This window comes from Musa acuminata, unplaced genomic scaffold, assembly GCF_036884655.1.
Source record: "Musa acuminata AAA Group cultivar baxijiao unplaced genomic scaffold, Cavendish_Baxijiao_AAA HiC_scaffold_61, whole genome shotgun sequence".
Taxonomy (NCBI): Eukaryota; Viridiplantae; Streptophyta; class Magnoliopsida; order Zingiberales; family Musaceae; genus Musa; species Musa acuminata.
In genome coordinates this window covers 103,899-127,178 of record NW_027020342.1, presented here as the reverse complement: position 1 = coordinate 127,178, position 23,280 = coordinate 103,899, and the positions used below count along the sequence as shown (strand labels likewise).

General features: G+C 40.1%; 4 protein-coding genes across 4 annotated transcripts; 1 reads left to right on the top strand and 3 right to left on the bottom strand.

Moving 5' to 3' along the window:
* The first annotated feature begins 6,674 nt into the window (after nt 1-6,674).
* On the top strand, nt 6,675-9,941 carry LOC135654361 (DNA repair RAD52-like protein 2, chloroplastic). Its single transcript, XM_065175589.1, has 4 exons — nt 6,675-7,088; nt 7,810-7,847; nt 8,845-8,936; nt 9,555-9,941. The coding sequence occupies exons 1-4, from the start codon at nt 6,697-6,699 to the stop codon at nt 9,690-9,692; spliced, it is 660 nt and encodes a 219-aa protein (XP_065031661.1). The 5' UTR covers nt 6,675-6,696; the 3' UTR covers nt 9,693-9,941.
* A 331-nt stretch (nt 9,942-10,272) lies between these two features.
* On the bottom strand, nt 10,273-12,715 carry LOC135654356 (uncharacterized). Its single transcript, XM_065175583.1, has 2 exons — nt 12,180-12,715; nt 10,273-10,683 (listed from the first exon to the last, which is right to left on the bottom strand). Exons 1-2 carry the CDS (start codon nt 12,585-12,587, stop codon nt 10,510-10,512), a joined length of 582 nt encoding a protein of 193 aa, XP_065031655.1. The 5' UTR covers nt 12,588-12,715; the 3' UTR covers nt 10,273-10,509.
* A 535-nt stretch (nt 12,716-13,250) lies between these two features.
* Nucleotides 13,251-16,418, bottom strand: LOC135654376 (14-3-3-like protein GF14-C). The gene is made up of 6 exons (XM_065175611.1): nt 16,280-16,418; nt 15,586-16,023; nt 15,390-15,468; nt 14,763-14,885; nt 13,556-13,672; nt 13,251-13,475 (listed from the first exon to the last, which is right to left on the bottom strand). The coding sequence occupies exons 2-6, from the start codon at nt 15,990-15,992 to the stop codon at nt 13,416-13,418; spliced, it is 786 nt and encodes a 261-aa protein (XP_065031683.1). The 5' UTR covers nt 15,993-16,023; nt 16,280-16,418; the 3' UTR covers nt 13,251-13,415.
* A 3,121-nt stretch (nt 16,419-19,539) lies between these two features.
* Nucleotides 19,540-20,461, bottom strand: LOC135654362 (HMG-Y-related protein A-like). The gene is made up of 2 exons (XM_065175590.1): nt 20,246-20,461; nt 19,540-20,155 (listed from the first exon to the last, which is right to left on the bottom strand). The coding sequence occupies exons 1-2, from the start codon at nt 20,294-20,296 to the stop codon at nt 19,694-19,696; spliced, it is 513 nt and encodes a 170-aa protein (XP_065031662.1). The 5' UTR covers nt 20,297-20,461; the 3' UTR covers nt 19,540-19,693.
* Nucleotides 20,462-23,280: the final 2,819 nt, after the last annotated feature.

Sequence of the window (23,280 nt, the reverse complement as noted above, 5' to 3'; positions counted from 1 at the left end):
AAGTGGGGGAGAACATAAAGACGAAGCCACAAAAAGTATGGAGTAATAAGCTGATATATGTGGATATCAAGCTAAATGGCCAAATAACCTATGCGATGGTAGACACGGGCGTTGCCTACAATCACATTGTCGATCGAAAAGTAAGGCAACTTGGGCTGAACTTAGAGAAGAACTTTAGTCAGACAAAAGCTATGAACTCAAAGGCTAAGTAGATATCCGAATTGACAAAGGGGGTCCCTATCAATATCAAGACATAGAGTAGAAGCACAAACATGATTATGGTGCTATTGGATGACTTCCAAGTGATCATCGAAATAGAGTTCATGTACACAATGAAGTTGATGCTAATGTTGTTCCTAAACTCTCTATGCTAATTGGTGGTGACGACTTCAATGTGGTTCCTATTTCTTAATGAGGAACTAAGGACCTACGACAAATATATGCTTTACAACTGAAGAAGGGGTGTTAAAGGGACAAATATATGCTTTACAATTAAAGAAGGGGGTGTCAAAGGGAGAACTAACTTTTATGGTCGTAATAAAGCTAGAACCACTTAATGTGGAGGCCACTCATGAACTTACTGTAGCGACAAACGTCTTGAAGGAGTTTATTGATCTTATGCTACTCGAGTTGCTAAAAACTCTGTTGCCATGCAGAGGCATAGATTATCGCATCAAGCTGAAGTAGGGAGTGAAGCTTCTAACAAGACCATCATATCACATGACCCCCCAAGAGTTGGCAGAGCTCAAGAAGTTATTAGATAAACTATTAGGCGGTGGTCTTATTTATAGTTCTAAAGTATCATTCGAAGCTGTAGCCCTTTTCCAAAAGAAACAAGATAGAACTCTCTGATTATGCGTCAACTATTAGGGCCTAAACAAGGTAACAGTGAAGAACAAATATCTCATCCTACTCATAATAAACATATTCAATCAATTGAGCAAAGCAAATTATTTCTCTAAACATGACCTTCGGTCGAGTTACTGGTAGGTTTGCATTGCTAACAGAGATGAAGTGAAGTCTACCTATGTTTATGGAGCATTTGAGTTTTTGGTGGTTCCTTTTGGCTTATCTAACACTCCAACTACATTTTTGCACTCTCATGAATAAAGTATTCAAAGAGTTTCTAGACAAATTTATAATCACCTACTTAGATGATATAATCGTTTACAGCCAAACATTCGAGAAGCATGTCAACTATCTTTGAACAATTTTTAAGGTTCTCAATGAGAACACTTTATTTATGAAAAGGGAGAAGTGTCACTTTGCTCCGACGAAGATTTGATTCTTAGGACATTGAATTGGCAAAGGTTCAATTCGGATGGACAAATCAATGTGCAAGTTATGGTAGAGTCGCAAACACGAAAGAATGTGTCAGAGCTGAGATCCCTCATTGGTTTCATCAACTATTATCAGCACTTAATAGTTGGGTACTCTAAGTGTGTAGCTTCATTGATAGAGTTGCTGAAGGAGTATCCTTATCGATGGTCAAACAAATATGAAGCAATATTCTAAGACCTAAAGGTTTCTATGTTAGGAGAATAGTACTCAAATTATCGAACTATAGGAAATCTTTATAGTCAACACAAATGTTTTAAACTTCGCTATTACAGGAATACTTATCTAAGAGGGTCACTCGATGGCCTACAAGAGCTGCAAGCTCGACGAGACCGAGTGATGGTATCTGACGCATAAGAAGGAGATGACAATAGTGGTCCACTATCTACGAGTTTAGCGGTACTACCTTTTCGGAACATAATTTATGCTAAAAATGGACAACATCGTATTAAGTTACTTCCAAACTTAATAGAAACTCTCCTTAAAGCAAATACGATGGCAAGACTCCCAAGTTGAGAGGGAGGTCCACTATCCCAATTCAGGTACATAGACACCATTGTTAAAAATTTTAGCATGAAAAATTCTAAGAGATGTCTCATACCAATGAGACATGAGATATCATTTTCTAGGAGTATGTCCTCAAAGACTTCTGAAAAAAGGGCGAACATGGATAGGATACCCTATGCCTCAACGATATAGTCTATCATATATGTTATGTCATGTACCATCCCTAATATAGCGTATGCTCTGAGTATCACGAGCTGGTATTAGGCGGATCTAGGCTTGGAGCATTGAAAAACAGTAAAGTGTATCCTTTAAGTACTTGAGAAGGACTAAGAATACAAGTATATAGAGGTAGTAGCCTCAAGGTTGAAGGGTACACAGACTCGAGCTTTCAATCTGATGTCGATGTTAGTAAGTCTAATTCGGGGTATATGTTCACCCTGAATGAAGGAGCAGTATATTGGAAGAGTTCCAAGCAAGATACTACTACTGACTCAACCACATAGGTTGAGTACATTACTACAGTAGAGATAACAAAAGAGAAAGTTTGGACGAAGAAGTTCATCATAGATTTGGGAGTCGTGCCGAGCAGCGAAGAGTCAATTCCATTATATTGTGACAACAACGGGGCAATTGCTCAAGCCAATGAACTCAGGTCTCATTAGAAGTCTAAGCACATTCTATGGAGATTCCACCTGGTCAAAAAGATCGTGACTCGAGAAGATGTAGCAGCGGAAAGAGTTCCATCCGAAGATAATATCATAGATCCATTGATAAAGCCATTGTCTCAGATTATTTTTTAGTATCATAGGGGTTTGATAGGGATCAGACACATAGGTGATTTGTTTTAGGTTAAGTAGGAGATTGTTAGTCATATGTGCCCTATAAGCTAATCACGTGAGTGATGACATGTGTGATATGATATATAGTTTTTTCGCTTATTATATTATTTAATATTTTATATTATTTATTGCTTGTTGATATAATCAAATCGTGATGGGATCACTATAATGAGATCGATTCACCTTTAAATACAAACCCTAAATATTCCTAGTCATAGGTTACTCGAGATGGACATCAAGATAACCGGACAAATAGGTGTGTTGTATACCCGTCCATATAATGGAGGTAGCTGGTCTCATAGCTGCTCGTGTGGGGACACTAGGCTACAGTGCAGGTGCTCATTAAAGAATGAGTTCAATGATTAATCCGCTTACGGATTGCTGGATGGTTAATGATACATCATTGTTAGACATCGATTCCGTTATCATAGTGGTGTACTTAGTCCTTAGACTTGAGACACCAAGGATATCATGTATGAGTACTCAACTCTTTGATACCAGACTTATAAGTTTGAAAGTTTCAGATCTAGTATAACCGATCATCGAGAGTGATAGTCAACCTTACGAGGGCTATTGAGTGTCGATAGAGGATCATCTACTCTCAGTGTCATAAGAGAAATATCTCATATGTTCTTGCTCAGACAAATTCTTAGCCAAGGTCATTCAGATTGATAAAAAAAGAGTTCTCCAAAAGAATTTGATTAGAGCAAGACTCGAGTAGAAACCGTATGGGTCTGACAGCACCATACATGGTATATAGTCTATAGGATATTAAATGGATGAGAGGCTATAGATACATGGTAAATGAAGACATATAGGTCCAAAGGATTTGATTCTCCTATATCATCTAGGGACTACGGCGTAGTGGCCTAGTACGTCTACAGTCGACGAGTCGAGTGAATTATTATGAAGATAATAATTTACTAAACCAAAAGGAGTTTTGATAGGTATGACTCACGATTAGCTTGATATTGGGCCTAGATGGTTACACACATATGGTAGGCATTGCGACAAGTAGAGGTTTAAATATGAGATATCTACAGTAGCCCCTATCTTAATGGATATTCATTAAGCCTCTTAATTATTAGATCATATGGATGAGATCCAATAAGAGCCAATAAGAGATTATTGGATAGAGATCCACTAGTCTAAGAGGCTTAGGTAGTTGGATGAAGATCCAATACTCGATATGACAAGATCTATTAGGGTTAAGTTAATAGGGGGCCTTTATAAATATGAGAGAACTAAAGGCTCATAGGCTAGAGGCTTCTTAGTTGCCACCTCATATTCTCCTCTTCTCTTCTCCTCTTTAGATAGCAGGCGTGGAGATTTGGGCAATAATTTGAGGAGCATCGTCACAGCCTTGCTGTGTGGATCGTCGTTAGAGATCGTCACAGCCTTGCTGTGTGGATCGTCGTTAGAGAGGAGGGCACTTGAACTCCTTCATCTAACCTCACAGATCTGTAGGAATTCAGGGATATACAATCTTCTTAGGTAAAACACTATCTCACATATGGTTTTAAGTTTCACGGGTTTTTACGCATCAATTTTCGCACGATGACAAGCACCTTTTTGGAAAATTTAGGGTTTTTATTTTCCGTTCTTTAGCTACACATGTGATGTTGCCTCTAGATTTCCCTAAAAGATAGACTATATAGTGATGCCAAGTCATAACCCTAATGCACCTAATCAAAGAGGGCAAGACACAGTGATTTTGGATCTAAGAGTGACTCATCTACATCAAACGGAATAGAGTTTATGTTTCTTAAGCAGACAATTAGTTAAAGATGACTAATATGGAGAAATATGTTCGAACTTGTCTTACTTGCTAACAAGATAAGGTAAAGTAATAGAAGCCGATGGGACTTTCAAATTCGTTGCCCGTACTAGAAAGGTCATGGGAGAGCATTTCCTTGGATCTCATATCAAGCTTGCTGGTAATACGGGGACTCAGATTGATATTCGTAGTGGTCGATCAATTTTTAAAGTATGCAACATTCATTGTTCCACCTCTACACTGCTTAATTTAGGAGGCAACCAAGTTGATGATGAAGAATGTGATAAAGTATTAGAGATTTCCTCATAATATCATCAGTGATTAAGATATGCAGTTCTTGGGATGATTCTAGATCGAGTTATTTAAAATGCCCGAATCTAAGTTATACTTCTCCATAAGCCTCCACCCCCAAATAATTTTTAAACTAAAAGAATAAATTCACTTCTTAAGTATATTTTAGGCACTATGTGAGTGTCAACCAATGAGATTAGGTGAAGTTGTTAGACGTAGGCTAATTCTCTTACAACTTACAATAAAGTTCTATATCTAACAAAAGCCCCTTTGAGACCATTACGGAATAGTAGTCATTGACTTTTTACACCTTGGTGATCGATTATATAAGGAGTAGTCCATTAGCATATTACTTTGCAAGGGAATGACATCGAAACACAAATATTGTATAGGCTTACTTAAGAAGAAGATTAAAAAGATGAAGATGACTTGGTGTTGGTGAAGCTTCAACAACATCACTCTAATTCTTTAGACATAAAGTACATAAGGGATTGATATACAAATATGGACCCTTCCCAATTATCAATAAGGAAGATAATGTCTTTTACAAGTTGCAAATACTAGCATGACTCAAAATTCATAATGTTTTCCACACAAGCAGCTTGAAAGCCTACCACTCAGACCTTTAAGATACTACCAGGAGTATTCCAACTCGGTTACCCTCCATCAAAGCCTCATACAAAAAGTGAGTTAAAATCATTTTAACGTATTAAAAGATAAAGCTTCCTAACATAGTATAGCAAATCAAGTACTTGGTAAAGTGGAAAAAGTTTTCCTGAATAGAAGCCAATTGAGATCTTGAAGATATCTCATGACACAAAGAAGCAATCATCAAAGTCTACCAATAAGCATCGACAAAATTATCAACAATTTAAGTGGGGGAGAATGTCATAGATGGTCATTACATACTTGTAATACATTTATCAATGGACTATTCATTGCTTTTATTTACTTGTACATATATTTAGGTAGTATGTTTTATCTCATTTTTGTATGATTTATTTGAAAACTACAAGCAGGAACATTTTGTAATGTTGTAGAGCAATCACCCATTAAAATGAGCAAAACTATCCAAAATGATTCAGCTTTTGTGTGTCATAGTATGTTTTCTACAAGCTATGGTGCAAAGAAAAACGTCAATCATCTCAGAACCTTAGAACTCCCAGTACGGCACATGGGAGGATGAGGGTTTAGGATAGTGTTGAACATTTATTGGATTCATAAGTTTGCACGTTAAGCCTACAGGGATTTACCAATGCGCTCGATATCCAGTGAGTAGTCATTCGTAGACTTGTGATTATTTGTTTGTTTTCTAGAATCATTATTTTCTCCTTCTTCATTTTTCTCTCTTGCATAGAAAGTATTTATAGAATTACTTATAAAACTGTCATTTTCATGATGCGTCGGGACTTACCGATCATTCCCTTTGGAACTAATCAATTTATTTTTACAAGTCTTTAGAGATCCGAGCAAGGTTATAATTAGACTAATTCTTGTGAATGGATAACGCATTGATGTCTCATGACTTAGACAATCTCAATTAAATCCATAATATTAACATAAAAATATCTCATGATTTAAATAATTTTAATTGAGTTCATGACATTATTGTAAGGATGTGTAAGACAATTCCAACTAAGTCTGTTATAATTCTATAAATAAATTTAAAAAAATTTAAAAAAAAATTTATTTATGAAACATGTCCCCTCTTTTTTTGTATCCAACCCGAATCCAATTAATTTATGTTCTTTTTCCAGTCTTCCAAATTCACTGAAAGTGTTTTCTGATCCGGGTTAATTAGCCTAATACCTAAAAATCCGATCCGCTGTCATCCAATGTGATTGATTGGAATAATAATCGCGAAGACGACGGCCAACGGCTGGTCGTTAGGTAGAAGGTTTGGTAGGCGGTTCGGTTGGTAGGTTGCGGGTACGATCAAATCAAATGCACGAAAATAAAGGCATCGCCATCTCCCCTTTCCGCCTCCCGTCGACGTCTGAAGTCGCCCATCCTGCTCCAGTGTCGGTGTGGCGTATGGAGACCTCCTACTTCTCGTCCCTTTCGGTCTTTCCCGCCGCCGCCGCCGCCGCCGCCGGAAAGAATGTGCGCCCACTCTGCATGGCTCGGCCGGGGCGTCGGGGCTTTGCGGCCGGAGCAGGATCGAGCAACGGGGGGAAGAGCGGCGGAGGATGCGCCGGGGTGCCCAACTCCAACTACGTGGTGCCGCTCGATAAAGCGACCTCGTCGCTCGCCCGTCCCCTGAACGAGATCCTCAGGGACCTCAACAAGAGAGTGCCCGACAAGATCATCGACACCGCTGACAACACCATCCCTTGGTAATCTCCATCTTCTCCGTCATGTGCTTCTATGAATCAAGAATTTCCTAACGCTATATCAACGAAATTGGTACTAATGATTGGTGGATTCAGAGAATCCCCCCAAAAAGGACACCTTTTCCCAGTTTATAATTAGGATGGAATGAGTAATATTTGATCAATTTTCTTCGGGGATGCAACACATATTGTGATTATTGATGATGAATTCTGTCTGATCAAAACCGGCATGGCTGCCGGATGTGGTTGATCGATCGAATTCTCTCTTCTACATTTCCATAAATCTCCATGGGAGCTGAGAAGATAAAAAAAGAGTCGGAAAGAATGGTGTCATTTTTATTGTTGCCATTACTTATTACTTACCACGCGGTCTTACAAGTTCTTGAACGACTACAAACTGTTCCTTTGCATCTCGAAGGGGCTACGTTAATAGTACATGTCTTTTTCGTCCAATAACCTGCATATAAACTATGCAAATGAGTTGGCACCTTCATTAGAAACTTGTTTTTCACATCAAGGACCATTAACAATTTAATTTTGATGGATTACTTCCTACTGACATCTATAGAAGGGAAGGCAAAAAATAAATCATGTTCAGAGAGGTTTCGAGATGGAGAAACATGCTGCCATTGATCTTTTGTACAGTTTACTGATACTTTTCTTTCACTAAGTGCTATGTAGATCTTGTTTCTTGACTGGGTTGACTCATTTGTTGTTTGTATAGGTACCACACCAATAGAATGCTGAGCTTTTATGCCCCAGGTAAATCTCTCTTCCTTTATGTGTATTAGCTGCCTATCAGTATGACTTCTCATCTTTTTGTTCTATCATCATAGACTCAATAGGAGCATCATCTCTGATGTACTAGAATCTAACCTACTTCCAGAGGGGCTTTATGCTGCTTCAGTTTTCTACAGAGTAGTAGAATCAATGCATCTATTATAAATAAATTGCTTGTTCTGCATTATGTTATTGTACTTTCCACTGTTACCATTGTGATACATCAGAATGTTAGTTGTGTATACTTTCTTTTCAATTTTCTCATGTACTGGTAGCAACTAAGTGAACCACCATAAAGATTAAAACAACGGCAAGTTTAACAGTCCAATAGAATCGAGGATGTATCATGTGACACTCGTAGTTTAGTCAGATTTGAATTGATCCATAAATGGGATGTAATATCATTAACTCGGGCCTAGATAATTTAGGTCAATGGATCGGTGTTAAAAAGCTAATTATCGTGACAAATACTATTAGAGGTAATCTAATATTGCAATATACCTTAGTAGGAAAGAGACACTCGTAGATGAAGCTGGAGAGATTTCACCTTCCTTTTCGAGTCCAAGCATGATGCATATGTCATAGTTTATAATTGACTATCATCCTGGTTAAAGGCAGAAATTTGATAGTTCTGTTCTGCATATTCTTCTTCTGATTTATTTAGTTGTTGATTCCTCATTGGTAGATGGCTTTCCACTCAAAGAAGTTAGATAGTACTGTGGCACTCCAACTGATACACCTTCCTGCATATGGCGTTTCCTTTCAAAGCTATCCTATGTTTGCCTCAACATGGTGCACATTAATTGCCATCCACACAATTATATAATGTCTTCCTAAACTTCAGAACATGTTTTCTCTTTGTCCTGCAGAGTTATATGAAGGGTTTAACAAAATTGTCAGTGGTTTAGACCTTTTATGAGAGCGGCAGGATTGCCCATTCTTTCATTTCTAACTTCTTTACCACTACTTGTGTCCTCAGGCTGGTGTGGAGAAGTACGCGATGTTAGATTCTCAAATTATGGTACTGTGACCGTGGTGTATCGAGTCACCGTTAGAGGATCAGATGGAGAGGTATTTATCTCGGTTACATTTCTCAACCTATGCTTCATTGTGTTAATCTCTCGGGTTTCTATGAGTAGAATGCTTTTCCAAACAAGTAAGACAGGCACCAAATTAAATCAAGTAGAATGAACTCTCGAGATTTTAGAGCTTCAAATGGCCAGTAAACCATAATATGGTCATCTACCTGGAAAATTCTAAGATTTCTCAAGGTCTGCGGAATATTATGCTGCTTCTCAGTGATCAGAAGGTTAGTAGAAGGGAGCTCAACTAAGAAGATACGAGCGATCGCTCGATTCAAAAACCAGTCCCTAAGTCGCCAAGCTTCTGCAGCAGGCACCCACCACCATGAAAGCACGCACACTGGGATTCAATAGTTTGCCCGTGATCTGTTTGTGTTCAATCACCTTGAGCACAAGTAGCAAGGAATTCTACAAAGATTAGCCTTCATGTTTTGGTATTTGAGTTGATTTCAAGGCACAGAGGGCTTCTCTATCACACCAAGGACATTCACCATCCTCATGAGTTTCAATGTGTTGATCTATGTGGGAAACCGGCTACTTGGTAAATCATTGGAACGTCAGATTCCTCTATTTGGATTTCTTACTAGTGCTGCATGCATCGTTGCAGGCTCACCGTGAGTCCACCGGAACAGTGTCCGTGAACGACGGCCAGCTTGACGACCCAGTTGCAGCAGCTGAAGAATTGGCCTTCTGCAGAGCCTGCGCAAGATTTGGTTTTGGCTTGCATCTGTACCATGAGGACTGAGCATCGTATAACAAGTCACTCTTTACGAGCAATCTTGTAGTCCTTACATGTATGCGATGAATCACTAACACAACAAGCGTGAGCCTGTTATTTTACTGTCAGGAAAAGATGAATCTCGTGTGCTCAAGTAGAGAACCTTATATGGTGAATGCAATCGAAATTGGGCCACTGTAATGTTATTTGGGAGGATCTTTTTACTCCCGACTTGTCGTTTAACTCTCCAAAATGACTTGCAAAAGTCATTTGATAGAGCTATGAAATCTTAATAGATTCTTCTTTTTTCTGAAAACAAAAAACAAGAAGTACCTGGCATTCACTCTACTGTGTTTGATTTGGTAGTTCCTCATTCATTATTATATATCATCAATTTGCACACCGGACCAATCAAATCAAAACATGTCAAAGACACAAACATGTGCGGAAGACATGCACAAAGTACAACTTATATCAGGGGGTATTCGTATAATACTAGACTTTGGGTAGGAAAACAGGAAAAAATCTGGTGATTTGAAGACCTGGACAGAATTTACTTATTGTAAGGTCACATTAGGTAGAAATATGTCACCCACCAAAAATATGCTTCAGTTATGATGGCTTATATTTGGCCATGGCATTTCTTATGAAAAACACATGCATTCCAGGTGATTTCATAGCCTATGTTCTACGATAAAGATACAATCACGAAAACATAAACAAGTGCGCCAAATACAAACTGATGCTTACAATTGATGGCAAATATTTCGTGGAACTGAACCTGCACGATGGTCTGCACTGCCTTAATTAACTGATGGCACCAGAAACTATCAGATATATAAGGCTATTCCAGGCTCGGTGCTACCTCAGTTGGATTTGCCTCAAACACATCAGTGTTTGATGCCTCTGGTTCTTCTAATAGCTCGCGGGACTGAATAGACTCCTTGTAGACAGGTGTTTGCCTAAAATCGGTTGCGCCTTCATTATATGTAGCAACAGCAATCCCACAAGCAATCAGCTGAGAAAGCATTGCCTCAGTCAGAACATACCCAGTGGAATTCAAGTGGTAACCACTATGAGAATAGTATAGCATGCCCATTTTATTCTTTGCAGTCGGTATCTAACTACCGTTACATGACATCAAAGAGCTCATGATCCAATATGTTGAGGTCAAAAACTCGAAAAGCAAGGATTTCTATGACTCAAAAAACTACACTAATAGCAGAAACCTAAAGATCGATTCCGTTCGGAGCCCTGCAGGCTGTAAACTGCAGCTAAAAGCATCTTCTAAACATGCCAAAAAGATGGTATAGCAAATTATATGGGTGATTTGCCTCCGACAAAGATGAATTCTATTTTATATTTAGTAAGACATACTGAAAATGCCTCGTATGACAGCTTTGATTTTGGGAATGCAATTGTAGAAAAAAGCAACTAAGGAATCGTCTCATCAATAGCATCCTTTGAAGATAAAAGCTACCTTGCAAACTAACTACAAATATAACCTTTGAAGAATTCATTTCTTTTAATCTACCAAGACTTAGCTAAACAGACAACAACCATATGCTTTACCGTGCAAGCACATCGACAATCCAAGAAGGAAAAGGATAAGATTTTGCAAATTCTTTTGCACAAGCACTAAATTTATATTGTTTTTCAAATAATATAACAAGGAGTATTACAATCTGAAGACTGACCACAATATCTAGGCATTAGTGTACACTTAGAAATAACAACTGTATGTACCGATAGTTCTCAAAGAATAACATTTAACTAACTTTCCTGGAATAGAGACCATGTTAAGGTAGACAATCACAAACCGATGGTTACGACAATATCTTTCCAGGAAAATATCGGGATACTTCTTTAAACACCTATGGTCTTCATGATGATCCACTAAGTATAGGTTCCTCTCTCTTTCAATTTTTGTCATTCAATTGTTCTACAAAGCTCTCAATCACTGCAGTTTACACCTAGGAATCAGATTCTGGCAAATTGTGATCACAGATTTGCATGAGATAAAGAGTGCTGGGATAATTAAGACAAATTCAACATCTAAAGTGATGCATGTGGCTGCCTCTTGTTCTCTCCTACAACCGGCTCAGGCTTCGTTTCCATGTACAAGACTAGTGATTCTTCTTGGACTTCTCTTATAAATGACTTCACAAGAATAGTTATTCACAAAAATTAGACAGCTAATTCGCTAATTATGAAGAAGAATGAGAACAATAAAACCAGAAGAACGACGCAGCAATTCAAGATTTCCCCAAACAAGATATCATGAGCAAGGAAAGCAAGAGAAGTTCTAACAATCAACAAGAACAGGAAACAAATAGGCTAAACTGTAAAGATGGTAGTAGGCAAACAAGAATGAGAACGAGAACGACAAATCATAAGCAGAGAAGGCAGTAGAAGTTCTAGCAATCAACAAGAACAGCAAAGGGCACGAGAGCAAATAGGGTAAACAGTAAATATAGAGATCCAAACAAAGTAGTAGGCAGGGGGAGGGATTACGGCAAAGACGATGCCGAAGGCCCACTGGTACTGGACGAAGAAGCCGAGGGCGTTCCACTGGGGGCCCTCCCAGAAATCCTTATCCTCGCCCTGTAGCACCGGCATCGGCGTCGTCGAGTACTCGAACCCCTCGATCCCCCCTCCTCCTGGGCTCTCCATGGGGAGCATCCCCCCTCCACCAACCTCCGCCGGCGGCGCCTCGTCGTTCACCGTGGTGGCGCCACCCTTCTTGTCCCGCTTCTCGAGGCGACGGGAGCGAGAGGAGAGGCCCTTCCTCGCACGCGCCACGTGCGCGGCACCGCGACTGGTGCGAGCGGGGGAGGAGGGGATGGAGGGGAAGGAGTCCTGGTGCCGGGCGGCGAACACACCGGCGGGCCCGGCCATGCTCGAGATCAAGGAGAGAGACATAGTGGGCGACAAAGAGATGAGCAGGAATCAGTTGCTACAGGTTCGCCGTCGGAGGCATCAAGAACCGCCCCTCTGGTTTCGCTCTCTTGGCGATGCCAAAGATAAGGAAATGAGACGCTCCTCTTTTTGCCAATTTATATATATGTATAAATGAGTTGTGTGTGTATATATATATATATATATATATATATATATATATATACAGCAGTCATTATCTATGCAACGATACCGAATTAGATATTTTAGTAAAGCCCCCTCCAAAATTAAGTTTGGCCTCCAATACCATATAAAACACAAAAAATCTAATAACTTAAGCCGTCATAGATATATATTAAGCTTGACATCAAAGCTTCGGATTAAAATAAAAAAATCTCTAATTCAGATATTAAAAATTTAAAATCAAATAACCAATAAAACTTTTAAGATTGATTCAAACTGAATTTATTAAATGATTGCTGGGAGTCACAGAAAGAGGACTTATTTTTCAAACTCTGAAAAGATTGATATGTAAAAAAAACCGAAAATTCTTCATGGAGTTGTGTCCGCCACACAGATCGGGCACCAATAACGCACCTGATGACCTGAATGATTCAAGGCCACCAAAGCTCAAGATTCATATCTTCCACCACAAGAAGCATATAGAAATCTCCACAAACGAATTACTGAAGACGAACAAGAATCCAATCTTTCAGAAATATTAGTATCCCAGTATGTTTCTCCACTAGGCAGAGGAAGAGGTGGACGATTAACAAACACAAGATTCTGGCAACACCTACTTAAACGATAGAATCTATATGGACGATAAAACGATAAATAACTAGATCATGATCACTGGCCATCTCCTGATTCCTTCTTCGGAGCTTCCTTGATCTCATCAGCTCCATCCTCCTGCCCGGCAAAAACCAATTAGCGAAAAGTGGTAATGGTGTGTCGATAAAGTTCAGTACCAACCAATGAAATAAACTGACCGTGATATCCGAGGTCCATAATGTCAAGTTGTCTCGGAGAAGCTGCATGATTAGAGTACTATCCTTGTAGGATTCTTCGCCCAAGGTATCCAGTTCAGAGATGGCCTCATCAAATGCCTGTAACATCAGAGTAAGTTCAAACAAGATGAACCAGAATATTTTCTTAGATCTGGAAGAGTCAAGCAGATCAACCCTCTGGATTGGTGAACCAAGAGCTCAACAAATCAACAAATGTTCTAATCCTTGTCAAACATGTTCCCAATGAAACCTGGGTTCTTAAAAACTCAACGGTTGTGTGCTGATTGACAAACTAGCTCACTGACCTAACTATTGAAACCTGTGAATTTCACAGTGATTTAGATGATCTTGTTGACCACAATCACAGTGAAAACTAAATTTTAGCTACTCTCCATTGGGCAAATCATAAAATAGGCTTCCAATGCAAGAACCCGTGAACATAGTTTTGACTTTTGAGATCTGCTACTACCTTTCCTCGTCTTACTCTGGGAGAAGTTCCATACTCTAGCCAGCCATGTGACATTAACTACAAAGCTGAAGTTATTCAATGCAGATGTCAGGTTTTTTTTTATGGCAAAACTATTATAAAGCATTTTTAAGCCTTTCTTTTTGACTAGATAATATTCAAAGACAGTATTTTGCCTACTTAAACTCCCCAAAAAACACTTAGGAAGGACCAATGAAATCTCTAACAACACATATGAATGTATATAGTATGAAATTTAACTCGATACCAATAAACTGAAAAGGACCTTAACAGTGTTGTCACTTAAACTGATACCCTAGCTACATGAAAACACAACTATGATAGTTCTCTTATAGAGTAAAGATAATACACATGGTATGTAGTCCCACCATAATTAGGGAAACAACTTTATATTTCAGAATTCATCAACTGTTACATGAAATTTCCTATTTCAAAATTATTTAACTCTGCCTAGAATCTGTGCAACAGAAACTCAAATGTATACACAATATTAATGCAAGCAAAGCAATCTGAATCCAGAAGATATATTTTCAAATCTCACGTTTCTACTATATTTTACAATGAACTTAGTTGCTAGCCGTTTTTTTTTATAAAGGTCTCTATAAAAGCTCCAAGATAACATTTCACATCAAGTCAGATAGAGTCAGGAACAATTTAAACATCACACATGTATATCAAGCTGAGTGTGGTTTTGAGATAAACCTGCTTTGCAAGGCTGCATGCACGGTCTGGTGAGTTAAGAATCTCGTAATAGAACACAGAGAAGTTAAGTGCCAGCCCAAGCCTTATTGGATGAGTCGGAGCCAATTCAGCTAAAGCAATATCCTGTAATAAGTTTTGTCAAACGTCATATTTTGAACCAAAATTTACAATAGTGCCTTAGAAAGAGAATAAAATAAAAGTTCCAGTAGAAAGTATGCATTACACAAACATTAATGTCAACAGTTATGAGTATAAGCCCACATATATATATATATGGCATCTTGGAAAAAAGGATAGCCTAGTGCACAAAACTCCTGCCAAGCTCTCAGTCTTTCTCCTACAAACAGAAACTGTTTCTGTGACCTCTAATCTGGTCACCAGGGTTGCAAAGAAGCAAACTTACCATGCTGAGAAACCTCACTTTCAACCATACCAGGGTTGTTTCTTTTTATTTTTTTGCTCTCCCAAATCCATGATGAATAAGTCACTTCACATACCTCTGTTTTGTCTAAAAGTTAGATCCTCAAAAGAGAGTAACGTTTTCTTAGCATTGCGCTGGGTTACTTCAGAGGACATATGATAAAGATGGAAAAATCAGCAAAAGGCTTACAGAAAAATAGCACATACCTGCGCAGATTTGTAAGCCACCAGAGTGCTCTCAGCTGCTTCTTTCCTCTCAGCTCCAGTCTTGAACTCTGCAAGGTACCTAAGCACAGATCCAGAACAATTCCATAATTACCAAGATTAAAAGATGAAATAATCAACTATCTTCAACTGGTGAAGAAATCTATTCAATTTCTCAGAGGACTATGCTTAATCTAACCTGTGGTAGTCACCCTTCATCTTAAGGTAAAACACCTTGGACTCGGCGGCGCTCGCAGAGGGGACGAGGTGAGAATCAAGCAGCTTCAGGATCCCATCACAGATCTTGCTGAGCTCGGCCTCTATCCTGCCGCGGTACTCTTTGATGAGCGCGACATGCTCCTCGTTCCCGCGGCTCTCCTCCTTCTGCTCGATGGATGAGACGATCCGCCAGGACGCGCGGCGAGCTCCGATCACGTTTTTGTAGGCCACCGAGAGGAGGTTGCGCTCCTCCACGGTGAGCTCCTCCCCGCTGATCGTCTTCACCACCTTCTCCATGAACTCCACCATCTCCTCGTACCGCTCTGCCTGCTCCGCCAGCTTGGCCATGTACACGTTCTCCTCGCGCGACGACTCCACCGGAGACATTCTGCTCGATCTCTAGTAAAGTATTTCCTCTCTGCCGAATCATGAGCAACAGATCGACATCAAAACGATAACTTTCACCATTCTTTACGCCCCCCAAATCAGGAAAAATGAAGGGTTTGCATAAGACAATAAATCCCCAAAGAAATTAAATCCCAGCACGAAAAGTCGGCTATCAGATGAACTCATTGGCACAGAAGGATCCCCAAACACGTAAATGTTGGGATTTAGCGATCAAGAACGATATCATGCAGAGGCACAGGAATTCGAAGAACAGAGTTAACATTCACCGAATCGAGACGCTTAGGGTTCTTGCTTTCCTCTCTTTCCGTGAGGACGAGTTGCGCCGCTCGACCGGATTTCAATTTGGGTTGTTTGGCCTTTTTTAGGGGAAGAGAGGGCGAGGTGATAGGAAAACAAAGAGCAAACTTACTGTACCTTGCAGTTCGGTACCCGTGACTACACCCTGTTGTTATATGAACCAACCTTAAAACTAACTTATCATAAGGCAGGTATTAGATTGGGTAGAAACTGACGGGTAGGAAAAGTGGTATTGGAAAAGAAAGGGTTATTGAGGTCCTCCTCCGGAGGAGGGCCCAACACGTGGACGGAGCAGACGGGCCACCGTCGGCTGGACCACGCGGAATGCAGGGCCTTTGCGCAGCCCAATGACGTGCTGCCAAATTGACACACAGGCACGCGTCGACGTCACCCAACGGCTCGGGTCGCCCGCAGCCCTGTTTCGTGCCATCGATGAGACGGGTGATCAAACGGGGTTAGAAAACGGGCGAGGATACGATATTACGGGTTGTGGATAGATCCGATTAGATTCAGATCCGATGACGATAGATACCCTTGCTCGTAACTTGCGACCCGTTAAGAAGAAGTAATGGGCCGCGACGCTTGGAAGGTGATGTTATTTGAGATTGCTATCGAGGCATTTTAAACATGATTTGATGTGACAAGATGGCATTCACTTTATTCCGTCGCTTTCTTCCCATCAAGCCTTCGGAAAGCTTCCGAGCCGTTGACGAGAAATTATTGAGATTTGGATGTGGATGGGGACGACAATAGATTGAGATTATTTGTTTGTGACAATTTTACCTACTCAATCTACCTAAATTGGCAGTCTCTATTAAATTTGAGATGAAACATATGAGAAAAAAAGTACTAAGATTTGAATTCTATTTTCAGGATGTCGATGTATTGATCGGTTGCTGATACTATATATACCACCATATCAATGTGTCGACGTATGGTATGATGAAACTGATAAATCGATATGTATCATCCATATCGATCTCGAAACTGATAAATCGATATGTATCATCCATATCGATCTCCTGTTAGATCAACAGTATACAGAACGGTATGACGAACCTTGATGAAAGAATCCCATTTGGTTAAAGTAATATAAGTGTTTTTTCTTATTTGAAACAAAGACATTGCATTCAGAGAGACTCTTAGATCTTAGGTTTACTTACTCATCGAATATAGGTTTGAAAAATGAATAAAACTTCAATTATATCGACAAAATGAATTGGCATATGGAACTCTATTATGTTAGCATCTACCTTGTAGAGAAGCATAATGAACAAGAATAAAATACCATTATTAAGATGTTGAGGCATGAACAGCTTCAAATAAGATAAAATTACATGCACTAATTAATATCCACCACCATCGGATTCTCTTCTATCCTTTCATGTTATCAAGAGGGAAAAAAAAAAAGTATCTAACAAATCTCATAGCTCAAAAGATCATATTCCTTTTTTGTTTTTTAGAGATAAAAGGACAAAGATGAGATACCTTTATCAAGGTCGAAGTCTTTACGGAATAAGCTACCTCTGCATCCTCTATCCGTATTTCTTTGTAATGCACAAGGCATTTCATTTCTGGCAGCCACCCAACTAAAAACTGACCTGAGCAGAGTAAAAATTGATTGCATGCAGAAACACAAATAATTGGGACAACACTGCTGCTTCTTGTTGTTCTATCAAACATTTGTCAGAGATCATGTTGGTAAATGAGGATTCTAAAAAATGCCAGGTAAGACACATTGTCAAGGTAATAAGACCAATTCATGCACATTTATTACATTCCTCTTCAATCCTCAATTTTACCGCAAAAAGCATGACACCAGCAATTATCCAATCTGATGATGAGTTAACAACAAACAATAATAAGCAATATGTTAGTTTTCAGAGTTTTGGATAGGGAGGTTCCTCAGCTACATTCCTACTGAACCTGCTTAATCCAGATCATGATACTCGTTAATCAGGTACGACACAGATTTATGTAGGAGAATAGGTATCCGAGTCGATTTTAAGATGGGTTTTGAGCACCGCGGATCCCAATCTATCATCATTCCTATATGGCAACAGATCAGATGCCTATCCAACTTGCATAAGCTAAATTAGGATACATATTAACCAGATTAATGTGTGCTAGTGGGTTTGGGATGGATTCGGATACTTGGCTTGTAAATCTCAAGTTCGGGAATGGGCATGACAAAATTCACAAGTATCTCATTATCATTCCTACTTTTTGAGCCAATAAGCTCTCTTAAGAGAGACATCACTACATAACTTTAGGGAAGTGAAATGCTATTTTTATCATTTGCAGCAGTTGTTTCTTGTCTTCCTGCTAATGTGGAAAAGTACACCTTGCCTAATTAGCATGTTTGTAGATCTATTTTGAGTATTCATGAACCACCTCAAATGATCTTTGGCACAAGTCCTCCTTAGTTGTTACTATCACAATATTTTAAATTACATTTTCTTTCTACTCTGTTTGCTTTGATAACTCCACATGTACCTCAACATCCTCGTCTTCTGACACTATGTTCTGATCCCGCTATCTTTGATTTTTTTGTTTTCATTTTTTGGTTCTCACCCATACAAAGAATTTGATATCACAAAACTATCTAAATGTCCCACTCCATTCTGATCGGTCCTTTTTAGTATTATAAGTAATATCTTCTTCCAACTATCCTATAAGTTAAATGTAAGGCCTAAGACAACATAAGTTTTAGTTTCTGGAGCTTCATCCATCTGCGCCAACCATACCTTAAAATTTTCTCTTGATGCCACTAAGTTGCAATTCACATATGAATCCTTCGTTAAATCCGGCACGGTCCAAAATCTCATCCTAAGTCTGTTATCAAGAACAGCAATACATATTTGAATGATTAAGCTCCAAAAGTAGCAAGTCAGAAAAAGCAATAAAGATTTAAATGCCAACAACAGAGCAAACTACAATTGCTCAAGTGGATTTGCTACCTTATATGATCATGTTCCAGTTCATACCACTCAAAGTGCTCAAATAATTGACATAACATTCAGAACAAGTTCAATGGTAACAAGCAGCTTCTTGTACAAACCTTGATAGTTTCCTAAACATAGTGTAAATTCATTTGAATGCATCAACGTATTCAGGAGAACACGTTAGCATAGAAGCACTACATTCAATTAGCAAGAATCTTCCCTTTCTCAATCAAAAGAAGTCAGCACAATAAAAGTTAGTTCTTTTAAGAAGAAGGAAGGCATCGGAACATCAAGCAGTGGAATTAATTAAACACTCACCTCATAGTCTTGTGCAACATACAAGAAAACCACAATCCAACCCCACTCCCATCAACTTGCTTCCACAATCAAAATGCCAACTTGTCTGAATAATTAGCATCCTCCTACTACCCCCACAGCTCAGACAAACCCGACTTCCCTGAACTGCGTCCTAACTTTAGGTGGCCTGCCCCTCGGCCTCTTGGCCAGACCAGCCTGCCTGGGGGCAGCGTCAGAAGGGGCGTTCTTGCGGGGGCGACCGCGGGGGCGGGGGATCTTGGCGGGAGCAAGGGGGTCGGCGGGCTTCGGCGGACGGCCGCGCCGCCTCGGAGCGGCGTCGGCCGAGACGGGGATCTTAGCCTTGGGCGGCCGCCCGCGGCCGCGCTTGATGGGCGGCGGCGCCGTGTCGGGGCAGGACCGCAGGTATCCGCCGTCGACCAAAATCAGCTCGCCGGTCTCCGTCATCCGGGCGAGGTGGGCAGCCAGCAGCGAAGGATGGGACGGCGGCAGCTGGCCACTGTGGGAGGACTCGATGTACTCGGAGATGGCCGACTCGCTCGTCCCGTTATCCTCACCGAACGCCGAGACCGCGGTCAGAATCATCTGGGGGAGGGAAGCAAGAGATCGACAAAGATCAGAGGGAAGAGCAGGAGCAGTAGGATAGGGGGTCAATTAGGGTTCATGGAGTACTACCTCAGGGTACGGAGGGAGGGGGTGGGTCCGCGGATCTTCTTCTGTGCCCATTGGACTACGGGGGGTGAGCGACTCTGTGGGGTTGTGGTCGGAGAGGGAGAGGGAGGAGGAGACAGAAAGGGATCGGAGGAAGAATAGTCTGTCTGCTAATGGGATGGAATTAAGTGTGACGCAGTGGGACGAAAGGGAAAGTGAGGGGGAGAGAGAAAGAGAGGGGTTATATATTAGGAAAGTAGTAGACAAGGAGAAGAGCAACAATGGGTGGGAGTTGGGGTCATATAATGCCTAATTTTTATTATTATAAGAATATTATATAAGTGTAAATAACTGCTGCTTAAAGCATGTCAATAAAATATATATATATATATATATATATATATATATATATAGGGTGATTATTTTCAACCTCATTTGATAAATTTATAAAATAATATCTTGTCTAATCATCACATGATTATGAAATTATTCATCATTTATCCTTTACTAATAAATATATATATATATATATATTTGGAATGATTTTAAAGTTTAAAATATTATTAATGTGAAGAATTTTCTTGGAACAAATGAGATTCTTGATTTAGATTTTATAATTTTTTTATAAAAATATATAGCGAAAGTAAAATTCAAATCGAAGATCATACGATAAATTATCAAGATATTTAACACCTTCTTTAAATATATTGAATCTTTAATCTTTAATAAGTAGGCTTAGTATATCATTACTTGACTAATATTATATATATATATTTATTTAAATAATGTTCTTTCCATCAAACTTAATCATTATTAAAAGAGACACCGTAGAAACTATTTGAAATTATGAAGGTAGAATTTAAATGCAGGAAAGAAAATAATGTCACAAAAAATTTCTAGCCATTAAGAAATCAACACAGCCATGGCTCTTAGAATCAATCACCAGAGAGAAATGGAGAGTGCAGCAATGTCAAAACAAATGGAGCTTCCAGAGTTGCACATCCTGTCTTCCACGAGTTGCACTTCAAAATCCCATCAGATCATAGCGTAAATGTAGGCATATGCAACCAAACTTCATTGCAGCATATTTTAAGTGGGTCAAATATAAGGAAGGACATGCAGTCATGCCAAGGTAAGATAGATCGATATAGTACATAGGAAAACGTATTCAACCAATGCAAACTTCAGGTATTGGAATGTTTTTTGTTTTGAGGCAATTTGAGGATTGGAAATATGAACTTCATTTTTCTTGCTTAGTTCTGTAACGTACGATATTGCAACTCCGTTTTGGTACTACAAACGATACACTCCCTGTCAGCTGGTAATCGATCACAGATTTTTCTGATAGGAAATCGAGTCCCCTACGAAGTGTTCGACCAGCGATGAATGCTGAGTGACACGTTTCGTCTTCTTATTAGGTTTCTTGAGTGGGCCCTACTTAAAAATAAGCCGAAGCTCGCGAACCGGTCTCCTTCCTCCCTCCCTCCCCTCTGGAAGCAGCGCGTGACGCTGAGACTACGGTGGAGAGGTTAGCCGAGGCCTGGTGGGCGTCGATGAATTGGGTACCTGTCTCCGCCGACAGCAGAACAGCGACGGCGACGGTCGCCTTGTCCTGGTTCTTCCGCCTTTGGCGGGCCACGGCGTGACGTCCCGCCGACAGACCACGGGATCAATGGCATTCCAGGGAAGCGGATGGACGGGCTTCTCGGCCTCCGGCCAATCCCGTTCGAGATAGAGCCTACGGTGGGCCCCAGGGAGCCTCTTAATCCCGCCACGATTAGATTGACACGTCACTAATAGCGAATATCTGGGACCCACACTCCGCATGGTGGCTTTCCGGCTTCCTGCGAACATGAACCACTTCGGCTACTTCTACGCCCGCCACGCCGCCGGCGAGCGCTCTACTTGGAGCATTGGCTTCTACCCCGGCGATGAGCTACACCGAGAAGCAGCACCCGGCCAGCGCCGTGGGCGCCAAGATGGTGCGCGCCTGCGACGGCTGCCTCCGCCGTCGCGCCGATGGTTCTGCGACGCCGACGACGCCTTCCTCCGCCAGGACTGCAATGTCTCCTCCGTCCACACCGCTAACCCACTCGCCTGACGCCACCGCGCATACGCCTCGAGACCTCCGGATGTCCTCCTTGGCTTCAAGCGGGGCACGTCGACCATCTCGCTTCCCTCCTTTTTATAATTTTATTTTTTTATATTAATTTTTGTTTTGTCATTATTTTTTATATTATTTTTTTATCTATAGAAAAGGCTTTGTATGCTAATTTGTTAGTATTCCACTAATTATGATCAATCAACTATGTGAAGAGGATTAAGTTAAAACATAATTATAATTTAGATGTCGAGATGGTTAAGTAGGGATAAAGATGGGATGAGGTTGCAAATCAGTTTCAGAGCATAATGACACCGTAGCCGTCCGTCACAAGCAATAGAATTTTACTGCAGCAAACCTCTTTATCTATTGACGTAGCTTTATACGAATGAAGAAGGAACAGAGAATAAATTGTACAAAATTATTAAAGTACAAAGAAGATAGATAGATTAATCCTACATTAATCATTAAGTGTTTGACAACTGCACATCCACAATTTGGATATCAAAGACTACATACCACAAGCTTGTCCTTCTGCCGTAAGCTTTCTGAAATGGTTGGAGAACCAGATGTTGAGAATTTTTTGCCGTTCCTGCAACTTCCATACAGCAGTAGATACTCGGAAGTGAGATTAACCTATCAAACCTGACAAAACATACAGCTATATATTCCTACATGATTGACTCCATTTTAGACAAATTTATAAGACCGTACATCCTCACAAAATTTCTTGCAGAACAGAGTTCATGTAATTTCAACTACGATCTTTATTTGGAAACACACATACAAAATTCTAATATGCCAGCAACCCATCAAACACTTGGGAGCTGAATGATCCACCTCGTGGCCAAAGTGAAGGGAGAAAAGATAATTTATAGCATGTTAAAATGGAGACCAAAGTTCATGTGACAATGGAAACAAATCTCTATCTCATAAAGATAATTTTATCAGCACAGAG